Below are 19,830 nucleotides of genomic sequence, written 5' to 3' on the forward strand. Positions count from 1 at the left end.
TCGAAAGAAGCGGCACGTAGCTCCTGAACAACACTTTGCGATGTGATGAACGCACTTTATATGTTTAATAAATCATGGGCCCGGGACATCCAAGAGACGCGAAGCGATACTAACGCATTTCTCTCGCCTTTACCGCAAATCGCCGCTGATATATACGTTTTTTTCAAGTCATCTTAGCTATCGCTATCTTATATGCATGCACACGATTTTCTGCCTAGCAAGAAAACTTCCTCCTTACCCCTGCAATCATTATTTTTTTTTGCAACCTTGACACTAGGTAGCGTGTAAATTAAGGGACAACAGCATAAGAGACCACCATTTTATGCTTTAATGCAGCAGATTCTTCAAGAACGTGCTTCATGACATTCGCGCAGCAGTTTGTGCTGTTATAACGTGTCCAAATGGCGAGTAGCATTCACACCGACGCTTGCCAGCGAAGACAAGGACTTCGCTGTCGTCGACCATGACGTGGTCGTCTCGTTCAGCACAGCCGAGGTTAACCTGGTAGGAATGGTTTCGCCGCAGTTAGGCCCCCCGAAGTCGTAGCCTTGAATCAAATACACCAACAGGTAGGCCAATCCTGATCCCGTGGTCAGGCCTACACTGTACGATAGCGTCATTATGTTCCCTGGAAAGAGAAAATAAATGGATAATGAAGGGCTGGTTACGATTTCACCACCTACTTTCGAGCACGCACAGGCTGCCATCTTATACACCACGCGACTTCACTTATACGGCGCATATCTTCGCATCTATAGATGAACATTTGGCGTTACAGTCGTCCAAACACCGTTAGAATCCTGAGCACGTATTTTTCTATGACTGGGATTGCATTAATTGAAAAAGAACAGTGGCTTCTTTTAATGTCTTACGTATATATAGGTCAGATGTGTTGCCTGCAAGCCGCTCAAGGCTAACTTAAAAAAGTTCAGTGTTTTACGTTACCAAATAATGCATTTAAGCGTCCAGCGCTCCGCGCATAAACAAGCCTACACGCTTTTGAATAAGCTCGTCGTAAAATCAAGTTGACATTTGGGCAGCAAGTCATAACTGGTGATCATTATCGGCAATTTAGACCGTAGAGGAATCGCCCCATTTGCCTTAATAAGCGCCTACGTGTACCCAGGTAGCATAGACAGCAACCGCATATTTACGGCAACCTCGCCTCCCACAGCAAAATTATGTACAATGTGCGTTCACACCTTTAATCCGATAGCATTATAGGTGGACTTGACCCGTTCCAGAGCTATGTAACAGAAAAGCTCAAGGTGTGTTTAGCGCACGCGAGCGCGTCACAGTGTGCCCGAAATCGCAAGTTCGTAAGAGATACGAGGTATTTTGGAACGTTACTTCGATAAACGAGATCGCAACGTGGCCCGTGACGCATACGCGCGCAGCTGTCGAGAGGTAACCGCGGTCGCATTAGGAGCGTGCTTGGGGAGTCAGCCTACGCTCCGCTGCGACACGTACCGGTGAGCTCCTTCTGGTCGTCGGGAACCCTGCCGGGGGCCAGTATCATGGGCAGCGATCCCAGCAGGCCGTTGGTGACGCCCAGCGCCACGGACAGGAACATGGCCCAGAGGTCCGCGGTCGTGGAGCTGCCCGCGTCCCAGCGCGGCAGCGCGCACAGCGCCAGCAGCGGCACCAGCACTACGCGGCTGCAGGAGAGCCACACCAGCTGCGAGCGGGACCAGTCGTAGCGCAGCGAGGCCAGGACCTGCGGCGAGACGACGGCGACGCCTTGTCTCTCGGGGGTCGCGGCCATCGTCACCAGCGGGGCTCGCGTGCACCCTGGTGGCACAGCGAGGAGGCGAGAGCCTCGTCAACCTGCTAAGCTGCTCACTTAAACGTCCCGCCTTTCTTCATTGCGGCCACCGATGATACCGTCCACCTCCAGTGGCTCAGTGGCCATGGCGTCCTGCTGCTGATAACCAGGTCGCGGGCTCGATTCCCGCTTGCCACGTGCAATGAAAAATGCCGCGCACCGCACTTCGGGTTCCCGTAAAGAAACCGAGGAGTCAGATTGTGGCTGTAGGATATAAAACCGCATATTGTATTTTTAACTTATAGCGATTCACTTTTATATACGAATTGAGGTGTCGTTTCGCTGCTGCAGACAACAGACGCTGGCTTTCTCGTTAAATGGGCCATTTGACGCTTTCGCATGAAAACTCCGACACTCCAGAAATTGCAGTAAACTGATAATAAAAGAAATTCCAAAAGCACACCTTCCAGATGAACGTAACTGTGAGCACAAGTTAGGTTTCTTTCCTTCTGTTTGGCAGTACGCATTGTTCGGATAACGAACTCTTTGCTTATATTATCGACCCTGCCTTTCGCATCTCATTTACCTCACTCGCTCTCTTCCTTATACTTCTGTTAGATAACCCCCCTCCCTCACACTCACACTGAAGGCTTCCCAGAGCTTAATAAACACTAATTACGTCCATTGGCATGGTAGCAAGGAGATTAATGATGATTTATTTCCGCGTCAGTGGAACCGTCGCACTGCCGATTTTTAATTTCCACATAGACAGTCCTCATAGTCCTAATAGAATTTTGCGATGGAGAACTGAAAACTTAGAGCATATAAAGGTAATGTCGCTTTCGCCATACATGTATGTATGTATGTATGTATGTATGTATGTATGTATGTATGTATGTATGTATGTATGTATGTATGTATGTATGTATGTATGTATGTATGTATGTATGTATGTATTGTTACGGTTAATGTTGAACCGGCTTTATTTAAGGGACGAGGTTGATGGTGAAGTCAAGATGGCGTCCCGAGGCTGCGCCAGCTAACGTCTTCCTCCTCTTCTCCTCGCCCGGCTCATGCCGCAGCAACCCCGGTTGCCAGACGAAGCCCGCTGGGCAAGTCCAAATCACTCGGAAAGCGTGGGGTGAAACCGCTTAAGACGAGCAACATGTACTAACTGGGTCCGGCTAGACCGACGACCAGCGGACGTCAAGCGTGCCACCACGTACGTCAAGTCACTCAAGCGATCTATACAATGACGAATGGGCCCTTGTACTGGGGTAAAAGGTTTTCGCGTAACCCACGTTTACGTTTCGGAGTCCACAACCACACAAAGTCTCCTTTAGCGTACGAGGCAGTCTGGTGTCGGCTGTCATAGCGCTTTTTCGATCGGTGTTGCGATGCCACAGTACGAAGACGAGCAATACGCCGAGCAATAAGCCGGGCAAGACAAAGCGTCTTGGCAACAGAGTACTCGCTGTGAAAGTGAAACGGTAGTATAGTGTCAATGCAGCTTAGCGGTGGACGTACGTAAAGGAGATAAAAAGGAATGTAATCGGTCGTCTCATGCTTTGCAGTATTATAAGCATAGGTGATGAAGGGGAGTACGTCATCCCAGTCTCTGATAGGAAGATACGTACATGGCCAGCATGTTAGTTAGAGTTCTGTTCGTACGTTCTACAAGCCCATTTGTCTGAGGGTGATAAGGCGTTGAATGACGGAACTGCGAACTGCAGAGACGAAGCAGTTCTTCTACGGCGTCCGCAACGAACTGACGACCGCGATCGCTAATGATGACCCGGGGGGACCATGCCGAAGAATAATGAATCGAAGCAAGAACGTTTCAACGGACGCAGCTGTTGAAGATGGTACGGCCACCGTTTCCGCGTAACGAGTAAGATGGTCGACACATACGATCACCCATCGGTTGTCGTTAGATGATCAGGGAAATGGGCCCAGAAGATCGATACCCACTTGTTCAAATGGCAGGCGAGGCGGAGGAAGAGGTTGGAGAAGACCTGGCGGAGCGGTCGTAGGGCGCTTGTAGCATTGACATTGTTCGCAACTGGCGACGTAGTGCTTGACTGTGTCTCGCATTCTGGGCCAGTAAAAACGCTCCTGTGTACGGTTCAAAGTTCTGATGCATCCTAGATGGCCAGAGGTCACATCGTCGTGCATGGCTCTCAGTATGTCCGCTCGCAGACTCTGCGGCACCACCAGAAGGAAGCGTGCGCCTTTAGCCGAATAATTGGTCTTGTAAAGCTGGCCGTCACGGACACAAAATCGACCGGTGGCTCCAGGACGCGATGCGGCTACAAATAGAGGTTCCAAACTAATATAATTTTCCTGCTCTGCTTTGAAAGTCATCGAGACTGGGAATGTAGAAGAAATGGGAGCAAAACAGCCATCAAAATTCTCTTCGTCACACTACGTCGTCATCAGAGGAAGGCGAGAGAGACAGTCCGCATCTGCGTGGCGACGCCCAGACTTGTAGGAAATAACGAAGTGGTACTCCTGCAGTCGAAGAGCCCAACGTGCCAGTCGTCCAATCGGGTCACGGCGAGTCACCAACCAGCATAACGCGTGGTGGTCAGTAACGAAGCTGCCCCACGTTGTGAAAGTATCTTCATGGTTCTCGAACCACACTAGCGCAGTGTCTGTGAGGAACAGAACGACATTGTCGAGCTGAGCCGTGGAGTTCCAGCCGTTGTACTTGCTCATACGCTTGTAGTGGGTGAGCCATTCCTCCACGTCCTTGCCGAATTTTCCTGAGAAAGAGGGGCTCCATCTGATGCATCCAGGCGCCAGTTGTTCGCCGCTGTGGGACATCGGGATCTCAAGCGGTGTCGGAGGCAGTCGAGCGAGGCGTCGGCTCCGGCGTGGCACTTGCTGCAGCAGCTCTGTCGTCTTGGTCGAAGTACCTAGCACCTCCACCACAAAACTGTTACGGTTAATGTTGAACCGGCTTTATTTAAGGGACGAGGTTGACGGTGAAGTCTTGTCTTGTCTTGTCTTGTGTCCCAGACAATGGCGCATACCCACTATGGGGGATTGGCCAAGAAGCAGGCGGTTTTTCGTATGCTTAGTAGTAAAGCCAAACTAGATTTAAATTGTGGAGCATGAGACTAGAACTGTAATTTAGACGTATGATGAAAATATTGTGAAGTCAAGATGGCGTCCAGAGGCTGCGCCAGCTAACGTCGTCCTCCTCTTCTCCTCGCCCGGCTCATGCCGTAGCAATATGTTTCATAGTCACCAACTAGCGACCTTACACTCATGCTAAATAGTTTGCGTTGGATAGTGCGACCCGCGCTGGCTTAAGCTGTAATTAGAACAGAATAGGCTGCTCACACTTTCAGCCGCGCTATTTCAGACAAAGAAGTTAACTACACATCTCGAGTGCATTCTTTCTCTTCGCCTTTTACGCAAACTTGTAGGATAACAGAGAAACCGGAGAAGGAGCTAAAGAACGGCGCAAACAACGATGGAACGAAAGATTCAGAGCCCTTCCCCTAGGTGAAGATGGAAGACCAGGGAAGCTGTAGTCCTCAATCGCTGCATTAAGTTCTATATGGTGGTTATGCTATATTCAGAATCAGAATCAGTTTTATTCATGACAAAAATGGGGATAATTACAGCATGTGTATATACAGAAGGAGGTCCCGTAGTTAGAAACTGAAATGGAACCTCCTGCGCATGATGACTAGAATTAATAATACAAACAACAATGGCAACGTGTAAAATTTACAAATAAAGGTTTTAGGAGACAAGGCATAAATGAACAGAAAAGCAGCATATGAATCTATTAAACAATAACAAGGCTTCGGATTAGTCAACAAAAGGTGAAACTACAAAAATAGCTTAAGAAAAAAAGTTTAAAAAATGCGGGAGAGAAATAAAGAAACAAAGTGAGAGTTAATAATACAACTCATACTATACTCAAATGGGAAAGTCGGAGAAAGCTAAAAGAAAATGCTTAAGTTCTGTACGAAATCTGTAAGCTTTGAACAATTTTAAAGGGAATGGTAATGTGTTCCACAGAGATAAAGCTGAAAAGTGTAATGACTGCTTACCACAGTTGGTGCGAACTAAGGGTAAAATGAAGTTCATATTTTCTGCAAATCCAGTATTATTTATATTAGTAAGGGATGTCTTTGGTATGATGGCTACTGGAATATCCTTGTTTAATGCCCTAAAAATAAATATGGCCAGATTATACTTAATGAGGTCAGTCACATTCAAAGTATTATGTGCATGTAACAGCTGATTTGCGCTAATGCTACTAGGTGAAAATGTTTAGTCGAATAGCTCGATTCTGAATGACTTGCAACGAAGTTAGGTAACTGTTATGTTTCCCCATGATTCAATGTTATAGTTAATATGAGAATGAACAAAAGAATAGTAAAGCAACGTGAGAGTAGAAAATGAGAAATATGGTCGTGCTTTGATTAAAACGCGTGTTCCGTATGCCATTTTCTTTTAAACATTAGCTATGTGAAGGTGAAATTTAAGATGGCGGTCAAATTCCACACCTAAATAGGTGCAATGATCAACAGCAGTGATTAGGTATTGTTGATGGAAATAGACTGAAGGAGCTCAGGCGATCGCTGATGTGAGACAAAGACGACAAAATTGGTCTTATTATGGTTAATCTGTAGCTTGTTAAGTTCACACCATGTGGAAATTTTCACGATATCTTCGTTGAGCTCACGTGTTAGCGTTGATATACAATTGTTGGAGCTAAATATAGTAGTAGCACCAGCGTACAGTATACACTTGGGTGAGGAGAGGCAACTAGGCAGATCATTAATATAAATTAGGAAAAGTAGAGGACCTAATATGGACGTTGTTTGTTGCGTCACTCTTCTTTTGTATTTTTCTTTTCGTTTTATTTTTATTTTCATTTTATTTTATTTTTATTCTTATTTTTATTATTATGTTTTACTACATACATAAACACTGATGTTTCGAAACGTCCTGTCAAGACTAGCGTTTGGGCAGCAGCATTCATCGCTCTGGCGCAATGTTTTTGTCAATATCTCGGACGCATTTTTTTCCGTATCCAGGCCATACATAGCTTTGCTGCAAATGTTGCAAATATTTGTTTTCAAAAACATCTGCTTTTACCCTTGTGCCTGGGACCTCATTGGGCCCCACGTGTGACAAGGGTATTTCAAGGGCACATTACAGATCCCCGAGACAACAGGGGCATGTGCCATTGAGCTTGGACCCTTTCTGCACTATCACCAGGATCGGCCCACACGATGATTTCTATTTGTCAGGAGGAGGAGGAGGAGGAGGAGGAGGAGGAGGAGGAGGAGGAGGAGGAGGAGGAGGAAACATCTTTATTCAAGAGAAATTTCAGGGCGTTGTAGATGGCCGCTTGTTTGCGGCAACCTCTTCTGCCCGGACAATGATCGCTTTTTGTACTTTTCCTCCGAGGGACCGCATTAGCGTATCCCATGTCGTTTCTGAGGGAGCTGGCAGACGCTCTCTGGGTGGGGAAAAGCCCCTCGCATTCCCAGAGGATGTGGCCTCGGTTTGCTATGGCGTTTTTACCGCAGTTTTTGCATACTGGGTCAACCTCTCCATTTGTGAAGATCGCTAAGCGATGACGAGTGGTAAGGGTGTTAGTTTTAATTCAGCAGAGGACAGTGACCTGCCTCTCATGAGGTTGCAGTGTGGCATAGGGTATATTCTCCTATCCTCTTTATATAGGTTAGTAAGTTCGTTGTATGAAATCACTACCTTACATACATCTAACACATCTTTTGTCCAGAGACTAGCCATAGACCATTTTGCTGTAAAACGACAGGCGTAGCCTCACAAGACAGGCGTCTTTATGCAAGATGAGATAAGGTGGAAAAGGGAGTCGGGCAGATCATGCAATGGCAGGTGGAGCACATAATCGCTGCTCTGCTGGAATGACCGAGTGAGTGCCGAGGGAACGGAAGCGCACACGAGTGCAGCAGGGGATAAACGAGGGAACTTGTAGGCGCATACTGAGTCAGCTGGTGACGCAAGGCATGAAGATCGCCGAGGGACGCCTTCGTCCTTCCAAATCTGACGCTGTCTTGTCTGTGATGGGTGCTGTGCACGCCTCCCGAAATTTCTCAAAGCGTTTCTCGACGACTCATCGGAAATAGAGGGAATGTTCGAGGCTGCAATTGTGCAGAAATATGTTTACGAAGCCGGAGTGAACAACGATAGTAATTAATTTGCGGGAGATTGTATTTGCAAAACAGCCTTTGGCGAAACTCGTCCCATTTCTAAATTTCGACGCTGGGAGCCAGACGTTGTTCAACGTTAGCCTATAGTGCTGAGTCTGACAATATTCGCCGTATTATACTGCCACCTGCAATGATTGAAAAAAAGTGCGCGGTTAAACTCTCACTTTTGCGCGAACGGTGATTGTATTTTTGCTCTCTTCTTTCTTCTTAGCGTACGTCTTCAGCAAACGGTGAGGGGGAGGGGAGCGGGCGAAATTGGATTGGATTACGCTCCTGATTCTTGCACCTCGAAGTCTGGCGCAAGACAAGACGGGTCGAAGCAATCATCTCCACGGTTTCTCGGAACAACTCCTAGCGCGCGCGCGATCTCAGCATTTTGTTTTCTTCCTAGCTTTTGCGGCTGTGCTCGTATGTGCGGTGCCCCGTATAGTGGCGCTGTCTACTTGTGCTCTCCAGGCTTCTCCCTCTAATTTCACACGTCTTTTAATGCGACCGTCGTCGTCTGAGCCACGTTTTCACTTTTACAGCGTTGTACTGCCGGAAACAGTGACTGCACACAAGCTTCTCTTTAACCACGCAAAGCCCGGCGTATAAATTTGGATTCGCTGAGTTTGATGACTCAAAATTTTGATTTGGCTACGGAAAACATAACGCAAAGCCCGTAGTAGCGTGTTTATTACGCTGGAGTGAACTTTTCTTGTGGATGGTTCAGAGAAGTAATTACTACTTAAATAATTACTACACTAATAAGTTTTAGTTCAAGTAATATTTTCTTATGTAATTTTTAAGCGAATGCACTCTAGATGGTCAGAAATTACAGCGAATGAGTTATTCAAATTTCCCTCAGTGAGGGACATTCAAGGGCATTTTTCCAAGATAAAGCGAGTCAGCGACAACGGGACACAATTTTTATATTTCACTAAGCATTGCTATAGCTGTTAACTAGAGGTACGCTGTAACAGGAATCCCCGCCATGGCGCTGATAACCTTTGAGGTAAGTTGTATTACTTCTTAAATGTAGAGGGTTGAACACTTGAACTACCAGGGCGTTACCTCGTTGTTCTTAGGCCGAATAGAAATATTCAATATTTTTTACTGTATATCTGAGAGCTCCCCAAGCTTTCCTATGCAACCTGTCTCCTTTCCGGAGTGAGTGCATCGAGTTATATTTCACGAATTTGCCACCAAATAGTCATTATTAACCAAAAAAGGCTGAAATGTCGAACGATATATTCAGTATAATAGTATGTATGTACAATAGTAGTAGATTAGAACTGTTGGCACTGCAGTGTTATAACTAAAGCGTAAACGCAAGTGGCAGAAAGTGCTGCAGTTTGGTTGTGGTGTACCCTCGCAGACTTAGTCTAAAGTTGGACTTGTCTCGCGAACGCGCTGTGGTGTCCACTTTCTGTCACTCCGCGTGTTAACTCGGTCCCTTCTTGAGGCTAGCAGTGCCAGCTAGTCCTACGCAATTGCTAGCCGGAGAATATGAAGGCAACAGCAAACCAAGCGGCACCCTTGACGATCGCTACCATAACGTTTTGATACTTGAACGTGTTCTGTTCAGAAACAATTCTAGCTGCGCATGCGAATAAGCTTGACTATACATTCTTTTTTATAGTGACAAAAACAGACATGACTTGTTCTCTATCATTATGCCCTTTTTCCCCAACATAGTTGGGCTCTCTATCAGCGACGAAGTATTGATGAAGCAGAATCTTGCACGCACCTGTCACTTAGTGTCCTCGTCGTTATGGCGCCATTTGTTCCCTGCCGAGATGCAGCATTTCTGTGCCATCCATGATCACTGTGGCCGCAGCAAACGCTAATTATTTCCGCATGGGTATTGCCGATAGACCTAGGTGCGGCTGTTGTGGGTGCCAGAAGGTCCTATAGACAATCTCTCGCGCATTCGATACGACACCCAGCGCTATGTTTTCCGGACCACATTAACAGGGAGTCAACTAGCGTGATTTTATAATAAACTTGCAAAAGTGTGCTACGTACAGGACACAAGCAAAGGGACAATATCATCCAACACGGTGCATTAAGACAGCTAGACTTCGGGCGTTTTCAGAGGTGATTACGTACGATAGCCTTCACTGGCACTAAAAAGGATTTGCGCGTTCTCTGCAGCGTTCTTGAAGCGTACCCGCCTAAGTAACAGTTTGCAGTAGTTCTGTGCGTTGTGTTCTCTGCGCGCAGTGTTACTCTCTCTTAACTTTTCTATTTCTTGCCCCACACACAAACTCATTCGTGCACAGCATTGAATTGCGGACTTTCACCTTTCCTCTTTGTTACTCCTCTCTCTCTCTCTCTCTCCCTATCTGCACACAAAATTCTGCGAAAATCTAGTCTGTTACGATTTAGTTTCCTTATAAATGTTTTATTTGGCACAGTGCACCAAAATCGCAGCCCGATGAGCTAGTAGAGCAGTATACTCGAAAACAAAAACAAGAAAACAGAGTGTATTCGAGTAAAACTATCGAAATATTTTTATTTAAACGTTCTACAAACGTAAAACTATGGTTAACTGATATCATATAGTTTAGTTTCTTGGTTAACATGCAAGCACATACATGCACATGCAACATGCAACATGTTAACATGCAAGCACATACAAGTAAGGAAGCACATAACATGAGGCAAGCATGACGGGCCTGTTCTCGTCGTTTTGTGTGCTTCCATTTTCCCGGCGCTGTCATTACGTCCAATCACGTTATTGTACTCAACGACTCAAACCAACGGGTCTAACTTTGTGCCTTGCGGCTAATACAGTTACAGGCTGCAGTATAAGCATCCGAAACAGGAAACAGCATCTGCCGCGATCTAGCTATGTGCCAGAAGTGCCTGGCGTCCCACGTATGCCGCATCCTCACGTGGTGCATGGCACCCACGTGTGTTGTCTGACGCACACATTTTCATGTAGTACGCGGGCCTTATTGGACGTGCTTATCGGCGCGGTCATGCATTTGCGTGTGTGCACTTGTATTTACGCACATTTTTGCGCATCTCCGCGCATGTATGTATGTGTGTATGCCTGTGCACACGTGCGTCCGCGAAAAGCGTGCGCCTTTTTTTTTATGTGCCAGTGTGTGCTTATGTGCGTGTTCTTTCTTTATTTCTTTCTTTTTACCGTTTCTCTTCGATGCGTCTTCTTTGCTACTTATGCATTGATCACTCGCTGTCGGCTTTATTACTACACGTTCTATGTGGATCTCGCTCGGCAGGCCCTTGCTGGAAATGCGCTGAAGTAAGAAGCATGGCCGACGAGCGATGAGATATGAGCGGTCGATTTGGGCGTCGCCATGGGATTAGTGGCCGGAGAGGAGGAGACGCCCCAGATGAGATGGGCCGGTGCGCGCAACGCGGCTCCTGATACGTCGTCGAAATTGGGATTACGCGAAGTAAAAACGAAAGTAAAAGGGAAGCTTAGCGGACGACGAGAAGGAAGTACGACGGGTGATTGGGATTTCTGGTTGACGGCTTGGCTTGGCTTGCTGGAGGAGAAACGAGGAGTAGGGCGGGGGAGAGGACATACAGCAGGAGCTCACCAGCGCCGACAACCGTGCCGAGGCAAGCTCGTGCGAAGAGATATCTCCGAGAACAATACACGCTCAGCGAGATTAGTCATGAACTGCCGGCTTTATCTCCTTTCCATTTTCAGTGGGAGATGGACAGAGAAGGAAAGGGCGAGAGTGGATGAAAGGATGTAACGCTACGAAACTATAGCTACGCGTCGCAGAAATTGGCCCGGAGCTTACACGCACTTTAGTGGTATACGCGTTCGTTCTCCTGGAATTTTTTTCTTCCCTGCACCTTTTGCAATGCGCACCTCAGCTCTGATTCCCCGTTGTTATAATAATAGAGGAATATACTTTATGGCTTTCTTATTTATGTTGTTTTATATTATGAGGCCCAGTCCTCGTGGGTATTAGTTCGCTGCGAAAGAAATAAGGTTGATGTAGAGTATTGCAAGATTAAGGCAGATTTGTAATTAGTTCCCCGTGCACCTGCCAGCCTTGCTCATATATTTGTTAATTCTTCTTGTTCCATAATTTCGACCATGCTGGTGGCGTAATTCCTCCAACATGAATAGCAGTAGAGGATGCGGTCCTTCGTAATTGCAAAAAAAAAGAAACACAGTACGTTTCGATCCCCAGCGTAATGGAGCCACTGTATTAATGAAGCTTGTTTTTTTTTTTCTTGGTATGATCTGAATGAATGTGATCTCCAATCCATCGCATCTTAATTTTCAAGAACAGCCTGAATGCGATATAAAATTTCGCCATAAATGTTAGGTCCTACTGGGACTCATTTCCCGTGAGGCGTGTCTTGACCTGCATGCAGAAAGAGGCGGTGGGGAACGGTCTCTGTTTTACTATCGTATCCTTACGCAACGTGTCGTTTGGGGAGCTCGGTACAGTTTGTGGGGATGCGCGACTATCACGCGTCCCCTTACGTGTTGTTTTCTCCTCGTGTCTTGCGTCTCCGGAAACCGGAATGGACGAACGTGCCACCGTTCGCATGACCGCAGGCGCGAACGACCAGGCGTTCGTGTCCAGCATGGGGCGAACATATTCGCTTGCTATCCAGTCGCGGTGAGCCGGACTTCCGCGATTTGTCGCGCGCCCACCGGCATGTTTTGTGGAGAGCAACTCGGCTAGCAGGCATTGACCTATGAAAGGTGTAATAAATGCCCCTGTGATTGTTTGCACTGCTGTGTTGTCATTCCTTTGCCCCAAGAGCACAGGTGAGAGTTACCTGACAAGTATTGTCGTATTGTAGAGACAAAATACATGGGAGGCGACAGGACAGGTACCCACGGCATACTGAACGCACAATTTGACAAAAGGTGCAGTTAGTCCGAGCTGGCCGTAGAGCACCACCACTGATCAAGAGGCACGCGTGTTACCAGAGTTGTGGCGCAGCACCACCCATGTTGCTTCCCTGCACCCCAGTCCTGGTAATTAATCGTGCACGAACTTAGCCAGCAACCCGTTTTACCGATCGTTAAAGCTTTTTGTCACGTATTGTATTGCGTCGTGCTTTCAATGTGTCATCGATGCCTTTCCTGCCCTCTTAAATGCATTTTGTCACTTCAATGCGCTAATATATATCAAGTTAACTCTTTCAAAAGCTTTTCGCGTCAGCTGATGAAAAGTCTGCAGTTTATCATAGATAATATACCTTCAGAAAAATGTTAAGCTGCGCGAGGAAGACGGGACATGAATAGAAACATAGACGCACGCATAAAGCGCTTTGTGTGTGCGTCTATATTTCTATTCATGTCCTACCTTCCTCGCGCAGTTTAAAATTTTTCTGAATTTATAAACCGACTAGTCCAACAACATGCCTTACTTCAGACAAATTTCACACACTCTGTACAGAGAACGCATGCAGTGTTTGTAGTCAGCAAACATTATATAAAAGCCATGTCCTTAAATCGACATGCCGGACAAACAGCGCATACAACAGGGCCGCTGACAATCAACTGGCGGTTTTAATCGAGGAAAGGAAATATATGCAAAAAAAAAAAACGGACAGCAACAAAAATAGCCAATGTCACAAAGAAGACAAATAAGGTCGCAAGAAATCAGACATCCAATGAGGCAAAAGCTACGACGGGCCAGCACTTATCACAAACTCTACGTATTATGCGGAAAAAGTGAAGGCACTTCTCAATAACAAGAAAAAGTAAGCAGAAAAATTAAATGCCATTCCACTCGGTGAAGGTGAATGACCAGTAAATCTTTGTATGTGGGCCCCTTAACGGCGTGCATCATTAGAGGCTGGATTACGCAACATTTTGACGAGATACACAGAAGAGAAACACACACCACATAGCGCCACTTGCAAGTATAGTTTTATTCCCTTGTCAGTAGAATAAATACAGGAAAATACTCAAAGGGGGAGAGCGACAAAAAAAAAAATATTACAAATATGGCCATCCACCAATGTCAAGCCGGCTTTGTCACGTGATCATTTTTTGCTGCACTCGACATCGCAAAAAAGGAACGAGGATACAAAATTTCAGATTAGCGCGTGAGGAAATCTATTATTTTTTTTTTTTTGCACTAAGGGAGACGGATGGCATGCTTACGCACATACTTCCCACACGCGCGATCTCAGCGGCATCGATTATCTCTCGCGTCACTTGGCTGCCATCTTTGCTCACAATCTTGCATTGTTTAAAGAATGGCCAACATATGCAATCTCTACAATGTATCCCAAGGTGTCCGGCGACTGCTTTTGATACATTATAATCATGCTCCTTTAATCTTTCGTTCAAACATCGTCCAGTGTGTCCGATGTCTACTCTGTGGCGCACTGAAGTGGAACACAATATACCACTCCTTCAGTGCAGTTGACCAACTTCCTTCAGTGTTGTGTTTCACATCCTCGTTTCTATGTGGCACCTGGGTTTACCTTCGCACACATGCTCAGCCATTTTTCCGGTACGGAAAACACCACCTTTACATTGCATCTTTTACCAATTTTCTTTATACGGTGCACGATCGAATGAATGTGCGGCATCACCACACGTGAAAAAATAGTGGTGATGCCGTACATGTCGAGTGCAGCAAAAAATAATCACATGACAAAGCCGGCTTGGCATTTGTGGATGGCCATGTTTGTAAAGTTTTTCTTTTTTTTCTGTCACTCTGCCCCTTTTAGTATCTTCCTGTATTTATTCTGCTGACAAGGGAATAAAACTATTGTTGCAAGTAGCGCTCTGTGGTGTGTGTTTCTCTTCTGTGTGTCTCGTCAAAATGTTGCGCCATCCGACCTCTAATATGCTATACCAACACGCCCAGTCCTCAACCTTGGCAAGCCGTGCATCAAACCTTTTATGCACATAAATGGATACTGAGGCGCAACTAGTTGCTCCTCAACGATGTTGAGCAGCGGAAGATGATAAGGTATACATAGCCATGTATTGTTGCTAAACGCGGCACGACACATTTTACTAACGAATAGCGGCACGTAGAAGAGACACGCACCTCACCGCACTCCGAGGGCACACACTGTTTCACCGTAGCCAATGCGATCGTGGGCTGGTCGACGTCCCGCAGTGCAGTAACGGTTGTAAGGTCACCAGAAAACCACAAGCGGTCACACACAACATGGGCCACACAAGATGAGGTTCCCCACAAACTCCCTCTGAAACGCGGCCGTTGCTCTGGTGAAACGTTCCAAGTTTCCGAAATCGGGACCACACAGTTCCTTGAACTTACAACAGATCTACACACTAACTCGAAGTATAACTTACAAATTGATTGCTTGTTTCTTGATTTTTCGAAGGCATTCGACCGTGCCGCACATTGTCGCCTAATATCAAAACTCTCCGCACTCAAATTGAACGGTCTAACCTTGTCATGGCTCCGTAACTTTCCGTCTAATCATCAGCAGTTTGCTATTGCAAATAACTTCTCTTTGTCTGTAACAGACGTTTCTTCTGGTGTAACACAGGGTAGCGTCCTCGGTCCCTCGCTTTTTGTAATCTTTATTAACGACCTACCACACAATGTGTCCTCCTCTATAAGAATATTCGCCGACGACTGCATAATTTATCGCCCATTTAAAAGTTCAGATGATCACTCCGTTCTTCAGCAAGACCGTGAACAAATTATTAGTTGTTGCAATAAATGGCCAATGACATTAAATAACTCAAAATGCAAAGTAATGTTGTTTACCCGGAAGTCGAAAACTTCATCGTACCCTTACCATATTATTAATTACACTGTTGCAATGGCTACACAATATAAGTAACCAGGGGCCGCATAACGTAAAACTATTGCAATATGTTTTTATCCCAATCTCCTGACGTCAAATTTACATAACCGCCGACGCAAGCATCGGGCCGTCACGCCCAAGGTTGTCTAAACAAACCAATCAAATGCTGCCCTCGTTCATAGGAAGTCACTTTTGTTTGCTTGAAAAACGAATAACATTGCCTGCACTGAGCGGCTTGTCTTATGTAATTGACTCACAAGAGGCGAGGAGCATGCTCAAGTGGAGAGCTATTCGACGGGGCCGAGCCACTGCACTGAATATCGATAACCGGAGGAAGAGGGTGGTGCCGGCGTCTGCGATTGGTCCGCTTTCTCTTATTTAGCTTGCGGTGGCTCGTCAACTATCAGGGCAGCATGCAACGGAAGCTTAAGAATGACGCTAAAACGGATCCTCAGCAAAGAAGAGTTGGCAGAACAAGGTCGTAAACGTGCCGAAAGTTATCGAAAACGTTACAGGGCCACGCAAAAAGTTTTATTACACGCAAATAAACGCGTGCTCTCCGGCAGGGGCGAGTAGCCAGTGCCGGAGCGATCAGCCGCAGCTATCTTTTATTCCTTACAGAACAGGGCAGCCTGCGGCTATTCAGAATAAAATTCCCTTTTGTTCGGCATATTAATGCATCTTTAACGCGTGCACGTCACTTTGACGCGGTAAGCTTTTGCGGTTTTGTGACGTCGCGTGAGAGGCAGGTGAAGTGGGTGCTTCCCGAAAACTTTAGACCAATAGCCTATAGGGCTAATAGCGAGAAGGCGTCGAATCAGAAGTAACTATTTTTGTTTTGTTCGGTCAAATTATGCATAATCAGTGTGTACACGTCATCTCAGACGGGGAGCTATCGCGGTTTTTGTGGCGTCGCGTGACAGACAGGTGAAGTGAGGGTGGTCCAAAAAAGTTTTTGACCAATCGCGGAGGGCTGATTGCAGAATTGGAATAGAAAAGTTTGGAATAGTTTTACGTTATAGCGCCCCAGGAGTTCTATCCACATCGAACCTCTTCCTGGTCAGAACACACCACATTCATTTCAGCTAACGCCTCCCAATCATTGGGGTATTTGCGACGCAACTTAACAAATGTGCCTTCAAATGTTCGCAAGCTAGCTTATCTAACTCTCGCTCGTCCCAAGCTCGACTGTGGCTCGGCCCTATCGAATCCCTCTCCACTTGAGCGTGCTCCTCGCCTCTTGTTAGCCAATTAGATAACAAAGCCGCTCGGTGTAGGCATTGTTATTCGTTTTTCAGGCAAGCAAAAGCGACCTCCTATGAACGAGGAGAGCATTTGATCGTCAGGAGATTGGAATGCTTGGTCGAGTAGAGCGTTTGATCGTCAGGATATTGATTGGAGAGCGTCAGGAGATTGGAATAAAAACATTTTGGAATAGTTTTACATTATAGGAACCGTGGTTGCAGCTCGGAAACTATTGGCACACATGTGCCTTGTCACCAGCGAGCGAGGAGTATTTAATTTGTAGCATCATTTTTTCGTATAGATATTCAGAAACATTGTATCAGAAACGGTTCACTCTGAAAATGTGAAAGTTCTTGTTAAGGAAATCATGTAGAACGCCATTACGTTCAGTGGAATAACAATAAATTGTCGGAATTCGGATGGCAAAGATAAAATATAACAAAAATGACAGCTATTCCACTCTGTGAAGACGGAATGTTTGTCATTTTTTGCGTTGCGAGTCTGGCGTCGTTGCTCGTTCGTAGGTGCCCGGGCTCGCGATTGTCGTTTTCGTTCGGCATCGCGGAACGTTCTTCGTCGGTGGTCGTTTCGCGCCGGCACCGCTTACATTCTCGTTGCTGTTCCCTACGGTGCTCCTCATACGCATGTTGTTCTTCGGTTGTACGAACTATACGTCTCCGCCCCATCGATAACGCAGCTGTATTTAGCGCCGATACCTCTCCTGTTTATATACTGCGATAACATTGACGCCAGGCTATTGTTCACGGCGAGCATTTTAATCTGTTCTGCATTTTGACATCTGCGCCGCCGCACTGCACCTGTATGGCTTCGTTAGGAATCGCTAAGTCCGTTTCTGTAGCCTGACGCCGAAAAAACTACGGAACGTAAGTCATATACAGCTTTCGCTTTAAAAGAAAACTAGGTTACGGAACTCTGTGACATCAGGACGCAAGCGAAGAAATACGTGCTGAAAGATTATAGTTTGAAACGTTGCGACTAAACTTGCCGACAGCTAGCAAATATCCAAAGCAAAAAAAAAAAAAAAACATCAGTGCCTCTGGTACGTACGCAGGTATTTTCTTATTTTCCGTTGCTCAGAGTCAGATACGGCCAACCATAACTTGACGGTCACTGCTGTTATTACTGGTGCCAGCCAGCCAGCCATCTGAAGTCATGCCAAAACCAAGGGCTTGCGCACTGGGCGGACGATAAGAGGCCTTCGGACAGCGACTTTCAGACGACAAAGGTTCACGGCGCGGAACAAATCGTGCGTGTAGCGCTGCGGCCGTAATCTGCAGAGAGTGCTTCGAGTAAAAGAAAGTTAGTTGGTAAGTAGGTGCAACTTCTCCGAAGCGTCGCTATAACAGAGAAACGGCGCTAAAAGAAAGCAAAAAAAAGGGGGGGGGGGGGGGGGTGAATGGACGTACTTGCAAGAAAAGCAACTGCGCAATTGTGTTGAAGCAGCACCTTTAAGCTCGAAGGTCGCTTCCGAAAGTTGTGAAAGAGAAGAGATTTCTGTGATGTGGAGGGCACCGCGAGGAGTGAACACAAAAGTCGGGTTAGGAGAAAGAAACTATAGCTTGGAAACAGAAGCACCAAGAAAGTCAACTGACCGTAGTGTTCGGCAGGTCTAGCTCTCGACATCAGTGTAGCCACTTCCGAACGTAAAGAAAGATGCTTATAGCTTCGGGTGGTAACATGTACAGTGACCGCGGATAAAAAGTATCGAATCGCGAAATAAAGAAAGAAATTGGGAAAGAAGACGATACGGCTAGACAGACGAAGAAGAGCGATTTCCAACGCGCAATAACGAACAACGATGGAGCGTATTACCTCCTCCTCTGAATTGAAGGGTGGTCACCTGCAGAAGTGATGCAAGCGAAATATTCCTCGCGTGGCAACACATTACCTGAAAGGCTTCGCCACGAACTCGAAAGGTCACCCGAAAATCGAACGCGACGGAAAAGTTGTAGCATAACGTAGGGAAAGCCAGCAAAGACCTACCGGTGGTCGTTGGGGAGCCACGTTTCGCGGAGGGCAATATTGAGCCACGCCCATTAGAGCCCCGGTGTAGAGCAGCGGCAGCGAAGTGCTCGACTGGACAGCGAAGTGAGCTTACCGGACGCCACCATCCGAGATTATTCTCAATTTCGCCTCCGACGGTTTCACAATTTTATGACGGCAGAGTAGGTACGCGGGATGTGGTCTCCCTGCAGCTATTGCAAAAACAGCCGTGTATTGCGACATCCAATAGCTTTCCAGAGTTCATTGTGCGTCTCTAGAATTCTCCTTGGCTACAGTTTTCCCTGTTTCCTGTTTGTTTTCCCGCTTTGCATACTTCATTCTCTTGGAGCCAATTTTATCCCTACTGCCTTGCTCCTCATTCAGGCGTATCCCTTCTGCGTAAGTCTTTTTTAGCGTCTCTTCACAGTTACTACCTTCAGCCTCATCTTCGTTCACGTCCTATTTGGTTCCTCGCTTTTCTTTACTCGCTTCTGTCTATTCTTCTGTCGATACCTTTTGTCTCCGCAGTCTACTCTAGTCTACAGTCTAGTTCTTGTCCTCATTCCGACTTCGTCACGCAGCAGCGTTTTCTTTTTTGCTTCCTGGTCGTTCTTGATCGTCCTCGAGAGCTTTCCGCGCAGTTTCTTTTCAACAATCTCTTTCGCGCGCTTCCTCAACTTTATTTCATTCGGACATTTCGCCCGAAGTGACTAATGCGGGTCGCGCCATTACCTAGCCGGCAATTTCGGAGCTGCGCGGTGTTTGCTTTTGACGAGAGCCGTACCTTTGTTTCCTTCACGCTTTAAGCATGTACTGTCACCTACCTGCACAGTGTTTACTACAGCCGGCTAA

At 46.4% G+C, this 19,830-nt stretch overlaps 1 protein-coding gene across 2 annotated transcripts in view; it reads right to left on the reverse strand.

Moving 5' to 3' along the window:
- Window positions 1–305: 305 nt before the first annotated feature.
- The window catches only part of Ent3 (equilibrative nucleoside transporter 3), a 355,337-nt gene continuing 335,812 nt past the window's right edge, over window positions 306–19,830 (reverse strand). For both annotated transcript variants that reach the window (XM_072290073.1, XM_072290074.1), the window contains 2 exons: window positions 1,471–1,717; window positions 306–628 (listed from right to left, as the gene is read on the reverse strand). In XM_072290073.1, coding sequence (XP_072146174.1) covers window positions 387–628; window positions 1,471–1,717 — 489 coding nt within the window. In that variant the 3' untranslated portion in view covers window positions 306–386. The remainder of the gene's footprint in view (window positions 629–1,470; window positions 1,718–19,830) is intronic.

This window comes from Dermacentor andersoni, chromosome 8 (genome assembly GCF_023375885.2).
Source record: "Dermacentor andersoni chromosome 8, qqDerAnde1_hic_scaffold, whole genome shotgun sequence".
In the NCBI taxonomy this organism is placed as follows: domain Eukaryota; kingdom Metazoa; phylum Arthropoda; class Arachnida; order Ixodida; family Ixodidae; genus Dermacentor; species Dermacentor andersoni.